Source organism: Heteronotia binoei, chromosome 1 (assembly GCF_032191835.1).
Source record: "Heteronotia binoei isolate CCM8104 ecotype False Entrance Well chromosome 1, APGP_CSIRO_Hbin_v1, whole genome shotgun sequence".
NCBI classification, from domain to species: domain Eukaryota; kingdom Metazoa; phylum Chordata; class Lepidosauria; order Squamata; family Gekkonidae; genus Heteronotia; species Heteronotia binoei.
The window spans coordinates 19,499,462-19,516,329 of record NC_083223.1 but is presented as its reverse complement, the minus strand read 5'-3'; the positions used below and the strand labels follow the sequence as shown (position 1 = coordinate 19,516,329).

The 16,868-nt window shown below is 45.7% G+C and overlaps 1 protein-coding gene across 2 annotated transcripts in view; it reads left to right on the top strand.

The window, feature by feature from the left end:
- HTR2A (5-hydroxytryptamine receptor 2A) overlaps window positions 1–16,868 on the top strand; it is a 68,161-nt gene that overhangs the window by 18,580 nt on the left and 32,713 nt on the right. Inside the window, exon 2 of one of the 2 annotated variants that reach the window (XM_060231812.1) lies at window positions 5,128–5,328. The exons of the other annotated variant lie outside the window; for it this stretch is intronic. Coding sequence (XP_060087795.1) covers window positions 5,128–5,328 — 201 coding nt within the window. The remainder of the gene's footprint in view (window positions 1–5,127; window positions 5,329–16,868) is intronic. 2 annotated transcript variants of the gene reach the window in all.

Here is a 16,868-nt window from a genome sequence, read left to right as displayed (position 1 = left end):
TCACCATTGTTTCACATAGGGCTTTTTGTGGAAAATGCCCAGGAGGAACTCATTTGCATATTAGGCCACACCCCCTCATACTAAGCTTTTTAAAAAGGCCCTGGCTATAAGCATGAGGGGAGGAAGATAAAAATCTCTTCACCAAACTCACCCCAGTTATAGAAGCCTAGGACCAACCCCATTTTAGATACGCGTAATAGTTCACACAAAATCACAGTAAGAACACACTGGGAAGGACAAAGACATGCTAGGGGTTTTGTCTTTCCTTCATCTTCTGGTCGTTTAGATTACAAATTACTAACTAGTTAAGAAAATGAAACAATTCAGAGCAGAGGCTGAAACATTGTTTCCTACAATGCTAAACAGAGAGATTAAGGAGGCCACGTGCAACATACGCAGAAACATTGGCCCATAATCGCTGGCTGTTGTTAAGCAAGTGCCTTAAGGAATGGATTTACTGCTGCCAATTATTTTACTCTGCTTGAACTGAGTGTGGAGTCAGTGCGGGAGACCGAAAATAGATTGGAGCGTAATAGAGGAGTTAATTGGAAAACTGGAAACCAAAAATGAATCCTAGACGAGGAAGCAAAACGGTACGCCGAGGCTGCTCGAGCTGCTGTCTCTCCCAATTATGCTCTCCGTCACTGATGTTTGTTGGCAGTATTCTCAATAAACTGTCATTCGACTTTTGCAAAAAAATTTTTAAAAAAGATGAATCACTTTGTTGAAAATGGAAGGGAAACCTGAATACTTGTAACTCCCTTGGGAGTCCAGAAGGAAAAACCCTCTAAAGACATATCAGGGGCAGAAAGTATGCCAATAGTTTAAAATCATCTCACTTAAAGGCATCTCGATATCTTGCAGTCGCTGATCTCACCGATTTAAAAATAAGATGCATGCTGTAAAGAGGGGAATAGGGTTGCCAACACAGACCTGGCAACTCTAATCCTGAACTTCTCTGTTCATGACAGGTCAGTAGTAAGCAGCAGCTGCAACCAAAGAGAGTAACATAGAAATTGGAGCAGGTAAGAAGCACTAAGGCATCCACGCCAAATCAGCCTCAATTATAGAAAATTTGAATATTTTATAACAAAATTCACTTATAAGTTAATACAATACAACACAACGTGCAAATATGAACCACGCCTGGATGCAAAGTCCATCTATTTGTAATTGAATGTTTATCCTTTAAAGCTGGAAATCCGGGATGTAGTATGGTGAGCCGTGTGAATAGAGTCCAGTGCTCCAAATCTTTCAATCACAGTGTCAAGCATGGTGAAATTCCATTGATAATTAATTGTTTTAGGGTCCTGCCTAACCTGGTCTGTGAAGTATCATGGAGGATCCAACTTTGTTAGCTTGTTATTCTTTCCTCCCCCCCCCCCATCTTGCTTTATGGCTTATAATTAGAAGTAGTGAGAACTGAAACCAAGTAATCAGCACCTTCCCATACATTCCTGTAAGGGAGTACGAGCCATCTGGTGAAAGCAAGGACGCAGTCCTGATAACACTATGGAAATGTAGACATTTATGATAGTTTATGTGTGAATGCTACCCCGCAACCCCATCCCTTGGAATCCCTTTGAAGTAGGCCTTAAAAGTATTGTATCAATGTATTGTCAGCATTACTCTCAAGAACCTGTTACCAAGGTATCGGTCTATCAATAAACGTAGTCTTTGTATCAACTTCGACTCGTCATTGAACCCGCATGCTTGACCCACAGCCAGTGTAAAAGTTGGAAGCAGCGAGGCGCAAGATCACAACGGGGATGTGCATAATGCCCTGTTTCACATGAGGCTTCTACGAGCTTCAAAAACATTTATATAATTCATACAGGAGACCAACGCTCCATCCATTCTGCAGACAAGCAACAGCATGGTCAGATAGTAAAGCATAAAGATTACAGGTTAGGCAGCCAAAAGCCAGAGAAGAAGGAAGTGTCAGTGCTGTATTAGAATCCTCAGGATCTTCACAAGAGGCAGAACGGGGTCTGGAACATTGGATATCATCTCAGCAGGGAGATCATGCAGAGCCGACCCTGGCACTAGGCAAACTAGGCAATTGCCCAGGGCTCCAGCCTTCTGGGGGTGCCAAACTGGGTTACCCCATGTGACTTGGTGATGTTATCAGTGCGGGGCGGGGGGGGCACCAGAAGTTTGCCTTGCCTAGGGTGCCAGAGAGTCTAGGAGAGATATCCAAGCTGAAGCACAAGTTAGCTGTAGAGAGGATGTACAACCTGCAGAAAGTGGAGGTCATCTGTAGGGCTGCCAACTCGGAGCTGGAAAAGTCCTAGAAATTCAGGAGGTTTTTTGTGTGCGTGTGCTTTGCCACAGAGTGTTGAACTGGATGGGCCATTGGCCTGATCCAACATGACTTCTCTTATGTTCTTAGAGTTTGGGAAAGGGAGAGACTTCAGCAAGATATAATACCATAGATGTCACCCTCCAGAAGAAGAAGATATTGGATTTATATCCTGCCCTCCACTCCGAAGAGTCTCAGAGCGGCTCACAATCTCCTTTACCTTCCTCCCCCACAACAGACACCCTGTGAGGTGGGTGGGGCTGGAGAGGGCTCTCACAGCAGCTGCCCTTTCAAGGACAACCTCTGCCAGAGCTATGGCTGACCCAAGGCCATGCTAGCAGGTGCAAGTGGAGGAGTGGGGAATCAAACCCAGTTCTCCCAGATAAGAGTCCGCACACTTAACAGCCAATTTCTCCAGGGAATTGATCTCTATAGTCTGGAGATGAGTTTTAGTTCTGTGAAATTGTCAGGTTCCACTGTAGGTTGACAATGTTAGTTAATAGGTACAGATAGATCCACCCTGTCCTGTAGCCAGAGTTAGTTCCTTGATCCTGCCAAGATCTAGTGAGTTGTCCTTTTCTCCTAAATGTACCTGAAATGTGAGAGGCCTGAGCTGCCAGTCTTATGTTGTTCCTCTTGGTTCAGGTTTCAGCTCTGGCCCTCTGCCCTCTTTATTTCTGGAGACTCAAAGGAAGGTTGACAGCATTCAAGTGAGGCCTGGAGTAGTGATTGGCATGAACCAAACTATGAATCATGATTCAGGTTAAAGATGGCTGATTCGTTGTTTGTTCTGAACTGGTTCGTCTGATCCCGCTGCGCCTGAACACAATAATGAACTGGCCTTTTTTCTTGGCATGTCATTTGGTTCGGTTTTGGTTCATCTTTTCCAGACAGCCTGGCATGATTCCCCAACCCCTACCTGCGCTTCTGATCTGTTTCTAGTGAAACTGACAAGAAGCAGCAGCTCCGCTCTCCCCAGTCCCCCAACGGAACAAACCAATGAACCACAAATTGTTTGGGAAATTGAAACACAAAATGAAATGAACCACCAGATCAGGCAACCGAACAAACTGAAAAACAATACGAGCCACCATTTTTGTGTTCTGTACCCATCCCTAGCCTGGGGTTCTCAAGGAATTACAACGGCTCTCCAGACTACAGCGGTCCGTTCTCTTGAAGAAAATGGCTGCTTCAGAGGGCAAATTTTAAGGTATAATGTAGATTCTAGCTAGGCTTGCCAATCCCCATGTGCCAGCGGGGGTTCTCCTGCTTTCCCAGGCTCCTTCCCACCCCCAGTCAGCTGGCCGGCAAGGGAAGCCCCGCCCCCAAAGCCACCATGTGATTTTTTTCCCCCTCCGGAGGCTCCAGTCTCTGATTGAAAGGCTTCCTCTTGGGATGGGGTGTCTGTGTTACTTGGAAGAAGTTGGCTGCAACTCATGAGTAGAGAGGCCAATCCCTCGCTTCAGAATCGCCAGAAACAGCGGCGGGGGAGGGAGGGAAACGTCTGCTGAGCACTTCATTATTCCCTAGGTGGAGATCGATTCTCATAGGGTATAATGGGGAATTGATCTGGAGGTTTTGGGGGCTTTGGGGGGAGCTGTTTTTTGAGGTAGAGGCACCAAATTTTCTGTATAGCATCTAGTGCCTCTCCCCAAAATACCCCCCAAGTTTCAAAATGATTGGACCAGGGGGTCCAATTCTATGAGCCCCCCCCCCAAAAGGTGCCCCTATCCTTCATTACTTCCTATGGAAGGAAGGCATTTAAAAAGGTGTGCTGTCCCTTTAAATGTGATGGCCAGAACTCCCTTGGAGTTCAATTATGCTTGTCACACCCTTGCTCCTGGCTCTGCCTCCAATGTCTCCTGGCTTCACCCCCAAAGTCTCCTGGCTCCAACCCCAAAATCCCCAGATATTTCTTGAATTGGACTTGGCAACCCTAATTCTAGCTGAAGCCTCTTCTCAAATTCCTCCCTCCAGAAACAGTACTCCAAAATGTTCAGGAATTTCTCAAGCCAGAGTTGGAAAGACTGTGTGCTGAAGGTGGATTGTGGATTGGCCTGTTCCATAAAATCTTGAACAGGAGCCTGATGTTGTAGTGGAGGCAGGGAATCTCCTCACGGGTCATCCAGGGTGCACCAAGCCCTGGATATTGTAGGAAGGGGCTCCTCTTTTCTTAGGTTTTCCAGGTCACCCGTAGTAACAGTTGGGGGGACTTACCAGTGGTGAAGGAGGCCCAGAATGGCAACACAGTGATGTCACCAGCAATGTTCCCTCTAAGCGGCAAAGTCTTGGGAGCAAAAATTCTACTTTGTGAGCTACTGGCCTTAAAGTTGTGAGCTACTGCATAAATTAATGTGCTCTGAGATCCTTCCTGAGCTAAGACAACAATGTGTGAGCTGGAGGCTAAAAATATGTGAGCTAGCTCACACTAACTCAGCTGAGAGGAAACACTGCTTACCAGTGGTGAAGGGGGTCCAGGCTGGCAACATGGTGATGTCACCAGCAACACTCTGGTACTTGAGCAAAAGTCTATGGTTTTACCATAGAGTTTTGCTCAAATACCAGAGTGTCCCCAACATCACTGGCAATACAATGACATCAGTTCCAAGGGGATGGGGAATCACATCAGTGTATCTAGACACTGTGGGTGTCTGCCTCCCTCTATTTTTATGCCACTGCCCCTCAGCAGTGGAGAGATAGAACCGGGGGGGGGGGAGGGCTGGTGACCCTTTCTTCTCTTAGAGAGTTTCCTCGTCCTTTTGAGGAGTTTTCACCCCATGTCTTGACAAATACAGTTAATACAAAAACACTCTCCTCGGTTGCAGGATACGCATGGCCTCTGCCCAGAAACCTCTGTGCGATATGGATCTATTTAGATGTGCTTTTCTCCACCGCCTCCATCATGCATCTCTGTGCCATCTCGCTGGATCGCTATATTGCCATCCGAAACCCCATCCATCACAGCCGCTTTAATTCAAGGACGAAAGCTTTTGCAAAGATCATTGCTGTTTGGACCATATCTGTCGGTGAGTACAGCAGTGTTTCTCATGTGCCGCACAACGATCGGATCAGTGGCAACAAGCATATGCATACAGAAATCCAGGGGTGGAATTCTAGCAGGCGCTCCTTTGCATATTAGGCCACACACCCCTGATGTAGCCAATCCTCCAAGAGCTTACAAAAAAGTGCCTCGTAAGCTCTTGGAGGATTGGCTACATCAGGGGTGTGTGGCCTAATATGCAAAGGAGCTCCTGCTAGAATTCCACCCCTGCAGAACTCTAAATATTTATACCACTGATAGTCTTGGAGAAAGCTCTGTTTTGTTTTGTTTTTTTGTTTTACTTTGCCACAAATACACAGATACACACACAATTGGCCAACTGCAGTATAATTTCATTTGAACGAGCAGATTTCACCGATTCCATTCCTTTATTATTCCAGCATTTTGATCTGTGCCATGTGGCATTCGTATTTAATTCCAGTTTAACTAGCAGAATTTCTAAATTAATTCCTTCACTAGGTATACCACAGCTTTCAGCTTTCCTTTTGGTTGAATATTCCCTTCTTTGCTGTCAATGTGTATATGTGCATAAATCAGGGCTTTTTTTTGCAGCAGGAACTCCTTTGCATGTTAGGCCACACACCCATGATGTAGCCAATCCTTCAAGAGCTTACAGGGCTCTTAGTACAGGGCCTACTGGAAGCTCCAGGAGGATTGGCTGCATCAGGGGGGCGTGGCCTAATATGCAAAGGAGCTTCTGCTAGAATTCCATCCCTGGGCCACACACCCCGGATGTAGCCAATCCTTCAAGAGCTTACAGGGCTCTTAGTACAGGGCCAACTGTAAGCTCCAGGAGGATTGGCTACATCAGGTGTGTGTGGCCTAATATGCAAATGAGTTCTTGCTACAAAAAAAGGCCTGTGTGATTGATCACACCCTGCCAAGAAAAGCAATCTTGCTCTGACTGTTATCAACCGAGATTCTTTTTGTGTGATGCTTCAGTTGATGTACCTCTACCAGCATATTTGGCCATAAAACCGCACAGAAACAATCTCCATAGAACTGAACATCTAATTAACACCATGGCTGCTCATAACATTATTTAGGAAATTTCCAGAGGCCTGCTCAAGGCAGCTCACAAAGTAAATAAATTAAATCATAAAAACAACAGCACAAAAAATTATCAGTAATAAGCAGCCATATATATGGTGGATTTGTGATAAAGCCAGAAGAAACGTGGATACAAATACATTCAATTATGCAGAAGATTCTAAAGATTAATATACAACTGAAACCAGAGGCTTTTTTGCTGGGATTAATGGATAAACAACTAGAAAATGTGTATGGAACTTTGTTTTTGTATGTCACAACAGCGACAAACAGGGCTTTTTTAAAGCAGGAATGTACAGGAACGCAGTTCTAGCTGGCTTGGTGTCAGGAAGTGCAGCCTAATATGCAAATGAGTTCCTGCTGGACTTTTTCTCCAAAAAAAGCCCTATGAAAACAATGGTGACATCAGGGGTGTGGCCTAATATGCAAATGAGTTCCTCCTGGGCTTTTTCTACAAAGAAGCCCTGTGCAAAACAATTTTGACATCAAGTGTGTGGCCTAATATGCAAGTTTCCTCCTGGGCTTTTTCTACAAAAAAACCCTGTCAGCTAGACTGTTATATGCTCAAAAATAGAAAACCCCATCATTACCTACAATAGAGGAATGAGTAATCAAGATGGTGGAGCTTGCGGAGATAGCCAAACTTCTGTCTTTGATAAAAGAAAAGACTTTACTTAAATTTATATTTACATGGAAACTCTTTATAGACTTCTTGCACAATAGGGGGAAGAAAATGACCTGATGATTTATGGTTTTGAAGACTAAAAGGCAAAGATAATAAGCTTATACAGAAAGGTGATATACTTCCCCTAGTCTGATTTTGAACTACGGCAGTAATAAGAAAACATAAGGCTGCCTGAAGGAGAGAAAATCAGATAGTATTCCTTTTTCCTGTTCATAACTGTGATCGTTGATCTGTTGTTTAGGTTTCTCTTTTTTTCTTTTGTTACTTTTTTTGGTTGGGTTTTTTCCCCTTCTTTATCTCATGTACAAAAACCTTTTTAAAATTCATATTAAAAAAATAATAAACATCCTTAAAAACAAGCCAGGAGATAAAACAGCATGAAACAGCCTTAAAAGGATATACATAAAACAGTCCTCAATCTAGAAGCCAATCATAAATGCAGCTTTAAAAAAAAATCCAGAAACTTCTAGTTAGAACGTGAAGGGGAAAATGGTGTCTAAAGGACGGTAAGATGGGCACCAAGTGAGCCTCAAGGGTAAGCATACACCAGAGGCAAGGTGCTACCACCGAGAAAGCTCTGCTCTTACTTCATTATCTGCAGGTGGTAGCAAAAAAGAGCTGGGTTGGTGTGGAGAATCTGTTTTAAACAATTTATTGATAACATATGGTAACAATATCTGTTTATGTCATTACTATCCCTAACCCATATGATATTTTCTAATCCCCCTCCCTCCGTTACTTGACTCCCACCGAAGTTATATACTTGAGTTCACTTATAAAGGTACCCTTAACCAATCAAAGTTCAATTTCTCCCTTTTCTTATACTCATTATTAAAAAAATGTCCAATGTTCTAGTTAGAATCCTTTTAGATTCCACTCTTTTTCTATATATCCTCTAAATTTCTTCCACTCCCTTTTAAACATTTCCAAATCATAGTCTCTTAAAGTTTTTGTTAGTTTATCCATCTCACTCCACGATAAAACTTTCACGATCCAGTCCCATTTCTCTGGTATTTTTTCTTGCTCCCATAACTGCGCATACAATGTCCTAGCAGCTGAGAGCAAGTACCAGATTAGGGTTCTATCTTCTTTTGGAAATTTTTCCATTTGTAGCCCCAACAGAAAAGTCTCTGCAACTTTCTTAAAATCATATCCCAAAATTTTAGATATTTCTTGTTGTATCATCTGCCAAAACTTTTTCGCTTTTCCACAAGTCCACCACATATGATAAAAAGAACCTTCATGTTTCTTACATTTCCTACATCTATCCGACATCTTTTTACTCATCTTTGCCAGTTTTTTCGGAGTCATATACCACCTATACATCATCTTGAAACAGTTCTCTTTAATGCTCTGACATGGTGATATTCTCATCGAATTCTTCCAAAGATATTCCCATGTATCCATCTGTATTTCCTTATTTACATTAATTGCCCATTTAATCATTTGAGATTTTACTACTTCTTCTTCTGTAGACCATTTCAACAATAGTTTATATATTTTCGATATTAATTTTTCGTTATCTCCAAACAGAACCTTTCCCAATTCCGTTTGCTCACGTCTAATTCCAACAGATTTAATATCATTTTCCAGCAAACTTTTTATTTGTTGCATTTGAAACCAGTCGTACCTATTATTTAGCTCTTCAGCAGATTTTAATTCAACTTTATCACCTTGAATCTTTAGCACTTGATTATATGATGTGGAGAATCTGAACAGGTGGGCTGGATAGGACAGGAGAAGGTGGTCTTTCAAATACCCTGGCTCCAAAACAAAGAATCCATGGTCTTTAGGTAAGAACGAACACATTGAATTCTGCCCTGGAACAGATGGAAAGTCAGTGCAGATCTTTTCATTCATTAGACCTTTATTGGCATTAATGTAAGAATACAGTATAGTTTAAAACCAACAGTAACGGTATAGAATATAATAAAGCCTTGAAAACCAGCAAAAGTTAAATGACATAAAATAGCTGTGGGCTATGCATAAGTAAAAGCCTCTCTGATTTGGATCGCAACCTGTAAAAAGCAAGCAACATGAGTAGTGACAAAGTTGTGTTTCCCGTGGAGTAAAAAGCGGACCTTGGCATTGTCAGAAAGGCCTTGATGGTCGGAGAGCAGTGCATCTAGGTATCTTGCTCGTGGGCTGCTATAGAAAGAGCAGTCCAGAAGAACGTGAGGGACCGTTTCGATGGCTCCTTGGCTACAAGGGCATCGTCTAAGATTATGGGGGATCTTTCAGCACTGGGGTGATACAATCCCAACAACAGCCTGGCTGCTGCCTTTTGGACTAGCAAAAGTTTCCAGACAGTTTCCAGAGGCAGCCCCATGGAGAGCACATTACAGTAATCCATCCTGGATGTGATCAAAACATGGTTCACCGTGGCCTTATCACTCTTTTCAAAGAACTGTCGACACTAACATACCAGCACAATTTGATAAAAGGTGCCATGTGCCACAGAGACTTGAGGCCCCAACCACTGGGCAGGATCCAGAAGCACCCCCAAACTATAAACCTACTCCTTTAGGGGGTGTTCAGGCCTCTTCAGGCAGAGACAGCACTAAGGAGCGGCAAAGCAGGCAGCTGCCTAGGGCACCATCTAGTGACAGGGGTGGGCTACTGCAAGCCAGAAGGAAGGAGAGCCAAGCCCGCCTCAGGCACAGCAGCCGCTAAGCCCAGTGCTGCTGCTGCTGCCAGCGCCGCTGCGCCAGGGCTACGACCAGGTGGGCCAGTGGAGAAAGGAGTGGCTGCTGGGCCAGCTGTGCGCCCTGGCCTTGCTGCTGGTGGTGCTGTTCGCCTGCACCAGGATGCTCAGCAGGACCCCAGGTGGCCCGCTGGGAGGGGAGAGAGAGGCTGAGCTGGCTGCCCCATTGAAGACAGAGGGCTGGAGCGGAAGGGGCCTGCAATAGGGCTGCCAAGCCCCCAGGCCAGGAAGAGGTTCTCCCGCTCACCAGGTTCCCAACCCGCCGACCCATATTGGGCCAGCAGGGGGAACCTCCCCCGACATCGCCGGCACGATGATGTCACCTGCGAGTGATGTCATGGCGCCAGCCTCTCTAGGCGTTTCCAAGAAAACTCTATGGTTTCCCTGGACGCTCTAGCATTTTGGGAGGGGAAACTCTATGACACAATAGGTACTCTATGGCACAATAGGAGGCCACGGGGGACTTGGCAACCCTAGCCTGCACAGAGCCAGCCAGCGAGCAAGGCCAGCCACTTACGTGGCAGCCAGGGGTTGAAAAGCCCAGGCTGGTGGTGGGCATGCTGCTTCATCACACTGAGGGTGTCGTGTCCGATGATGGCACTGGGCAGGCTTGCAATGGAAACAGTAACTGAGCTGGGATCAGAGGAGATCAGGACGGCTCTCCACGAGCTGCTGTAGAGAGTCTGAGTCAGGGCGAAAGCTCAAAGCACCAGGGTTGCTCCTGCAGACAAAGGAGGAGAGGGTTGTGTGGAGGGAGCTGCTCTCTGGCATTGCCCCCCCTCAGTATTTACAGCATGAGTTCCTTTGGCCCCTCTTTGGGCTGCTTGGGGGGCTAGGGCTGCCAAGTCCCCGGTCAGGGTGGGGCTTCCCCCACCCAGGAGGTTCCCAACCCACCAGCCCACATTGGGCCGGTGGGGGAAACCTCCCCTGATGTCACTGGCGCATTGATGTCACCCGGAAGTGACATCAACACACTGGTGACGTTGCGCGGCAGCCACTCTAGGTGTTTCCAGGAAAACTCTATGATTTTCCCAAATGCTCTAGCCATTTGGGAGGGAAATAGGGTTGCCAAGTCCAATTCAAGAAATATCTGGGGACTTTGGGTGTGGAGCCAGGAGACTTTGAGGGTGGAGCCAGGAGACATTGGGGGTGGAGCCATAAGCAAAGTTGTGACAAGCACAATTGAACTCCAAAGGAAGTTCTGGCCATCACATTTAAGGGGACCACATACCTTTTTAATGCCTTCCCTATATTAGAAATAATGGATAGGGGCACCTTCTTTTGGGGCTCATAGAATTGGACCCCCTGGTCCAATCCTTTTGAAACTTGGAGAGCATTTTGAGGAGACTCATCAGATGCTACACTGAAAATCTGGCATCACTACCTCAGAAAACCACCCCTCCAGAGCCCCAGATACCCCGGGATTAATTCTCCATTATACCCTATGGTCCAGCAGACATTTCCCCCCCCCCCCCATTTCAGATTACCCTGAAGCTCCGGAGGGCCTCCAAACCGGGGCTTTCCTGCCCGCATCTGGGGATTGGCACCTCTACTCATGAATTGCTGAACTTTCAAGTTTTTCACAGTAACACAGGGCAACCAAAGGTTCAAGTTTACCTGCACACTATGCAAACAAGGCTCTGCAAAGATTGTGCAACAAATGGAGGGTCTGGGCTCCTTTCAGAAGAAGAAGAATTGCAGATTTATACTCCACCCTTCTCTCTGAATCAGAGACTCAGAGCAGCTTACAATCTTCCTTATCTTCTCTCCACCACAACAGGCACCCTGTGAGGTGGGTGGGGCTGAGAGGGCTCTCACAGCAGCTGCCCTTTCAAGGACAGCTCCTGCGAGAGCTATGGCTAACCCAAGGTCATTCCAGCAGGTGCAAGCGGAGGAGTGGGGAATCAAACCCGGTACTCCCAGATAAGAGTCCACACACTTAACCACTACACCAAACTGGCTTCACAGCCATGTTGTTCTGCCTTCTCCCCCCCCACCCCACTGGTCCCTTTCAGCCTTAAAGATGCAGACACACCATCCAAAGAGGAAGGCTTTTTCAAGTAGAGACTGAAGCCTCCGGAGGTGGAAAGTCACATGGTGGCTGTGGGGGCGGGGCTTCCCCCCACAGGCCAGCTGACTGGGGGCGGTAAGGAGCCTGGGAAATTGGGAGAACCCCCGCTGGGACCTGGGGATTGGCAAGCCTAGAGGGGAAACTCTATGGTACAACAGGGAAGGAAAGAAGGGCATAGGCAGTGAGGAATTCAGGGAGGCTGGTCTAGGGTACCAAAAACCCTGGCGCCGGCCCTGCCTTCAGGACAGGCTCAGTCCTCAGTCTGCTTTGTCATTTCTGTAGTGTATTATCAATGTGCACATACACACTGGTCAAGATTGCACGGGGGAAAGAGTTGACAAGCTGCATGTGCACAGCCATCTGTAACAAAATTTGGACAGAAACACAGAACAATTGAGAATTCCTAACTGAGTTTCTGCTGGGGAGACGACACCAAGTCATTCAGAATTTTCAAAGCCTGGGAGAAGTTTGAGCAGAACCCTCCGAACCCAACTCTCGTTCATGAGATTCGAATGGAGACTTCTGTTAATACGGGCAGCAGAGGAAGCGAATGTCACAGCAATTCAGGCCTCTTGTTATGTACCTGGAATTTCAGCCTGTGAGCTCTGAAAGATCCTGCACACAATCCATATGAAAAATTTTAAAGAGTCGGAGGAGGAGGAAGAGGAGGAGGAGAAATTGGATTTATACCCCACCCTATACTCTGAATCTCAAAGCTGCCAGTGGCGGACTGGTCTAAAAATATTGAGTGCCGGTTGACAAAGGGAGCCCACCCACAACTATAAGGTTTATCATTTAATTTTTATAAGAAATAAATAAAATTTTCAAAAAAAAATACATAAGTAGAAAAAATGTACAATTAAAACTTCTGTGAAATAAATGTACATATATTTTTAGTAATTACAGTGTACATATATTGTACATTTTACTGGCAGTATGCAGTATTTACATTTAATATCTACTGTAAATTTTAGTTGCATTAGTGGCATTACAGTAATAATATTGGAACATCTATTATATTTTCAAGCTACTAAAAGGATATTAACATTTTAAACATATTGTCTAATGTTTATGGGGGCCCACTTACCGTCGAGCAAGCTGACACCCTGGCCAGTCCGCTACTGAAAGCGGCTTACAATCTCCTTTATCTCTTTCCCCCTCCACCCCACAACAGACACCTGTGAGGTAGGTGGGGCTGAGAGAGTTCTCACAGAAGCTGCCCTTTCAAGGACAGCTCTGCAAGAGCTATAGCTGATCCAAGGCCATTCCAGCAGGTGCAAGTGGGGAGAGAGAGGAATCAAACCTGGTTCTCCCAAATAAGAGTCTGCACATTTAGTCACTATACCAAAAGGGTCCCCAGGATCATCTAGTCCAACCCCCTGCACAATGCAGGAACTTCACAAATACCTCCCCCACAGAAGCAGATGCAAAATTTAAATTGGCCCAGCCCCCTGCATGATGCAGGAACTTCACAAATACCGCCCCCCACCCACCCACACACAAGCAGATGCAAAATTTAAATTGGCCCTGCATATAGCTGGTGGTGACAGGACATATTAGGTAGGAATTCTAAGCCATCAGATTTATTGGTCTTCACAATTAAAATGTATTTCAAACGAAATTACAAGCAGCCAAAGTTAAAATTCTAAAACCTCAGCATGCAATCAGCATGAGAATACTAAAACAAGGCAGTTAGAGGTATTCTTAGAAACAAAATTTGCTCTAATCTTCATAGCAGCCAGGGCAAAAAGAGCTAATCTGGGGGAAACAGAGGGCTCTGCATCAGAGACCATATAAACTAATTTTTTAGGCTCTGAAAAGGACTGTGGATTAGCTAAAATCATGGCCAGGAATTTATACTAAGGACAGGTCAGGACATAATGTGGTAAATCTTCCGCAGAGCTTTTACATGGGCAAATTGATTGATCAGATGGAATTTTGGCATACTGGCCTGTTAATAGTTCGGTTGCCCTTGTTTGAAAGCGCAACGCTACGGATGCCGTTCTTAAATTATGACCCATTGTGGTGACTAGATAAGAAGCTCTAGGATGATCATTCTTAATCACTTTGTACCATGGGCAAACTTCTGGTGCATAACTGAGGGAGGAATTCTAAGTGGCAGCCAGACAAATTGTTTCAGCCCTGAAAGCGGAAGGAAGGAACGGTTGAGTAGAAACAGGAGCCGTCAGGCACAAGTCCAGACATCTTAACCCAGGCTATGAATTCTGTCACATCCCCGCTGAATACTTCTCAGAAGTCTTGGTGGTGGTCTGGCAAATATGCCTACACTTTTCAAGAACAAATGAGACTTTGGTGCAGGACTATGCTACCCTGCAACTACATACAACCTACTCAAGGATGCCATAAGAACATAAGACCATAAGAGAAGCTATGCTGGATCATCCCAATGGCCCATTCTGTTCAACACTCTGTGTCACACAGTGGCTAAAAAAACCAAACGCCATCAGGAGGTCCACCAGTGGGGCCAGAAGCCCTCCCACTGTGCCCCCCAAGCACCAAGAACACAGAGCATCACTGCCACAGACAGAGAGTTCCAACAATATGCTGTGGCTAATAGCCACTGATGCCAACCTCCAGGTGGTAACTGGAGATCCCCTGGGATTATAACCAATGCTCCCTCTAAGATGCAGAGTCTTGTGAGCAAAGATCCTACTTCATGAGCTACTGGCATTAAAGTTGCAAGCTGCTATGCAAATTAGTTTGCTCTGGGGCCATTTGACTTGAGCTAAAACAAAAATGTGGGAGCCGGAGGCTAAAACCTGAGAGCTAGCTCACACTAACTCAGCTTAGAGGGAACACTGATTATAACTGATCTCCAGGCCACAGGGATCAGTTCACCTGGAGAAAATGGCCACTCTGGAAGATGGACTCTATGGTATTATACCCCACTGAAGTCCCTCCCCTCTCCAAATCCCACCCTCCTCAGGCTACGCCCCCAAATTCTCCAGATATTTTCCAACTCAGAGCTGGCCACCCTAAGTTGACATTGACCTGACCAGGGCTTTTTTGTACCAGGAGCTCCGTTGCATATTAGGCCACACACACCCTTGATGTAGCCAATCCTCCATGAGCTTGCAGTAGGCCCTGTAAGAAGAGCCCTGTAAGCTCTCGGAGGATTGGCTACATCAGAGGGTGCAGCCTAATATGCAAAGGAGCTCCTGCTACAAAATAAACCCCTGGACCTGACCCAAATTTCAGTTCATTTCCATGGCCAAGTAAGGGTTGCTTCATGCACTGCTATCTGTCCTAGGTGGGTGCTACCTCCAAGAAGGAAGCTTTAAAAAATAGTATTTGCCAGGTAAGACAAAGGGGAGCTTGTGGGGAGGGTGGGTTAACACCAGCACACCAACTGGGCCACAGAATAGGGCTGCCAAGCCCCCAGGTACCATAGAGTTTTTACCTCTCAAAATGCTAGAGTTTTCCCGGAACCATAGAGTTTTCCCGGAAACGCCTAGAGTGGCCGGCACACAACATCGTTGGCGTGATGACATCACTCACAGGTGACGTCATCATGCCATGCGTGAAAACCATCCCCCACCAAAGGCTATGGGGGACTTGGCAACCCTGCCACAGAAGCAGATGCGAAAGACGCTGTCGTGCCTTCAAACTTTTCCACGTGATCATCTCCGTGTAAAAATATAACACAGTCCTGAAGAAAGTTAGCAAACGCCTCTCCCGGGAACGTAGGGTTGATGAGAAGGCACAACTGGTTTATTACACGGTCTATGACCAGCATGGCATCACCATCCCAATGGAGTATCTAAATTCTTTTCATGAAGGTATTGTGAGTGTTCCCAAGGCTAGACAAAGGGAAAAGCCAGCAACGTAATGAACCAGAATAATGCTGGGCTTTCATATCAATCTCTTGCCAACCGAACACCAACCGTAGCCGTGAGCTCCCAGTGGCTGCTCTTCACTTACCGAGGTGTGAAATGTCAGGGAATAAAGAGCTGCCTTTCTCGGCTTGCGCATCCCACTCAGGGTCGGCTTACGTTGCCAATGTATCGCTTAACTCTCTGAGGAGCTACAAGCAGTCCTGCAGAATTCAACGGCACACGCAGCCTACCTTTTCCTCTCCGCCTAGAACGGCTTCTAGGCAGGGCTTTTTTTTGGCAATGAAAAAAACATATACTGTGATGTGCTGGCTAACGATGTTTAATAAAACCATTTTAAAACCTTTATAAATTATCTTTTTGTGCTTCATATTATAACAGAGGTCCATCCGCACGTTCCAATATTACGTGAAAAGTCCAATGAGCACCCAAATGCATGCTCATTTCGTCAATGGACTTCCTCAAGAGTAATCCTTCCTAAATTTCTTCCAGGGCTACCAGCCTCTTGTAACAACTCAGTGTTAATGCTCTTCCGCAATCATCTTCTCCCTCAAGTTCTAGTGCAAATATTTATATTTAGAGCTTGAGCCGGTCCAAACTTATTCTTTTAACCAGATGAGTAAGCCTTCTGGAGTTTGCTGGCCAACAGAAGAAGATATTGGATTTATAACCCACCTTATACTCTGAATCTCAAAATCTCAGAGCAGTCACAATCTCCTTTACCTTCCCCCCCCTCCCGCCCCGCAACAGACACCCTGTGAGGTAGGTGGGGCTGAGAGAGCTCTCCTAGAAGCTGCCCTTTCAAGGACAACTCCTACGAAAGCTAAGGCTGACCCAAGGCCATTCCCGCAGGTGCAAGTAGAGGAGTGGGGAATCAAACCGGGTTCTCTCAGATAAGAGTCCGCACGCTTAACCACTTCACCAAGCTGGCTTTCGGCAATATTTTATTTTATTAAGTGTGATCCCTTTTTTGTTGATTATAGGTCTTTTATTGGTAGCACGAACTCCTTTGCGTATTAGGCCACACACCCCTAATGTAGCCGATCCTCCTGGAGCTTACAATAGGCCCTGCAGTAAAAGCCTTGTAAGCTCTTGGAGGATTAGCTACATCACGGGTATGTGACCTAGTAGGCAAAGGAGT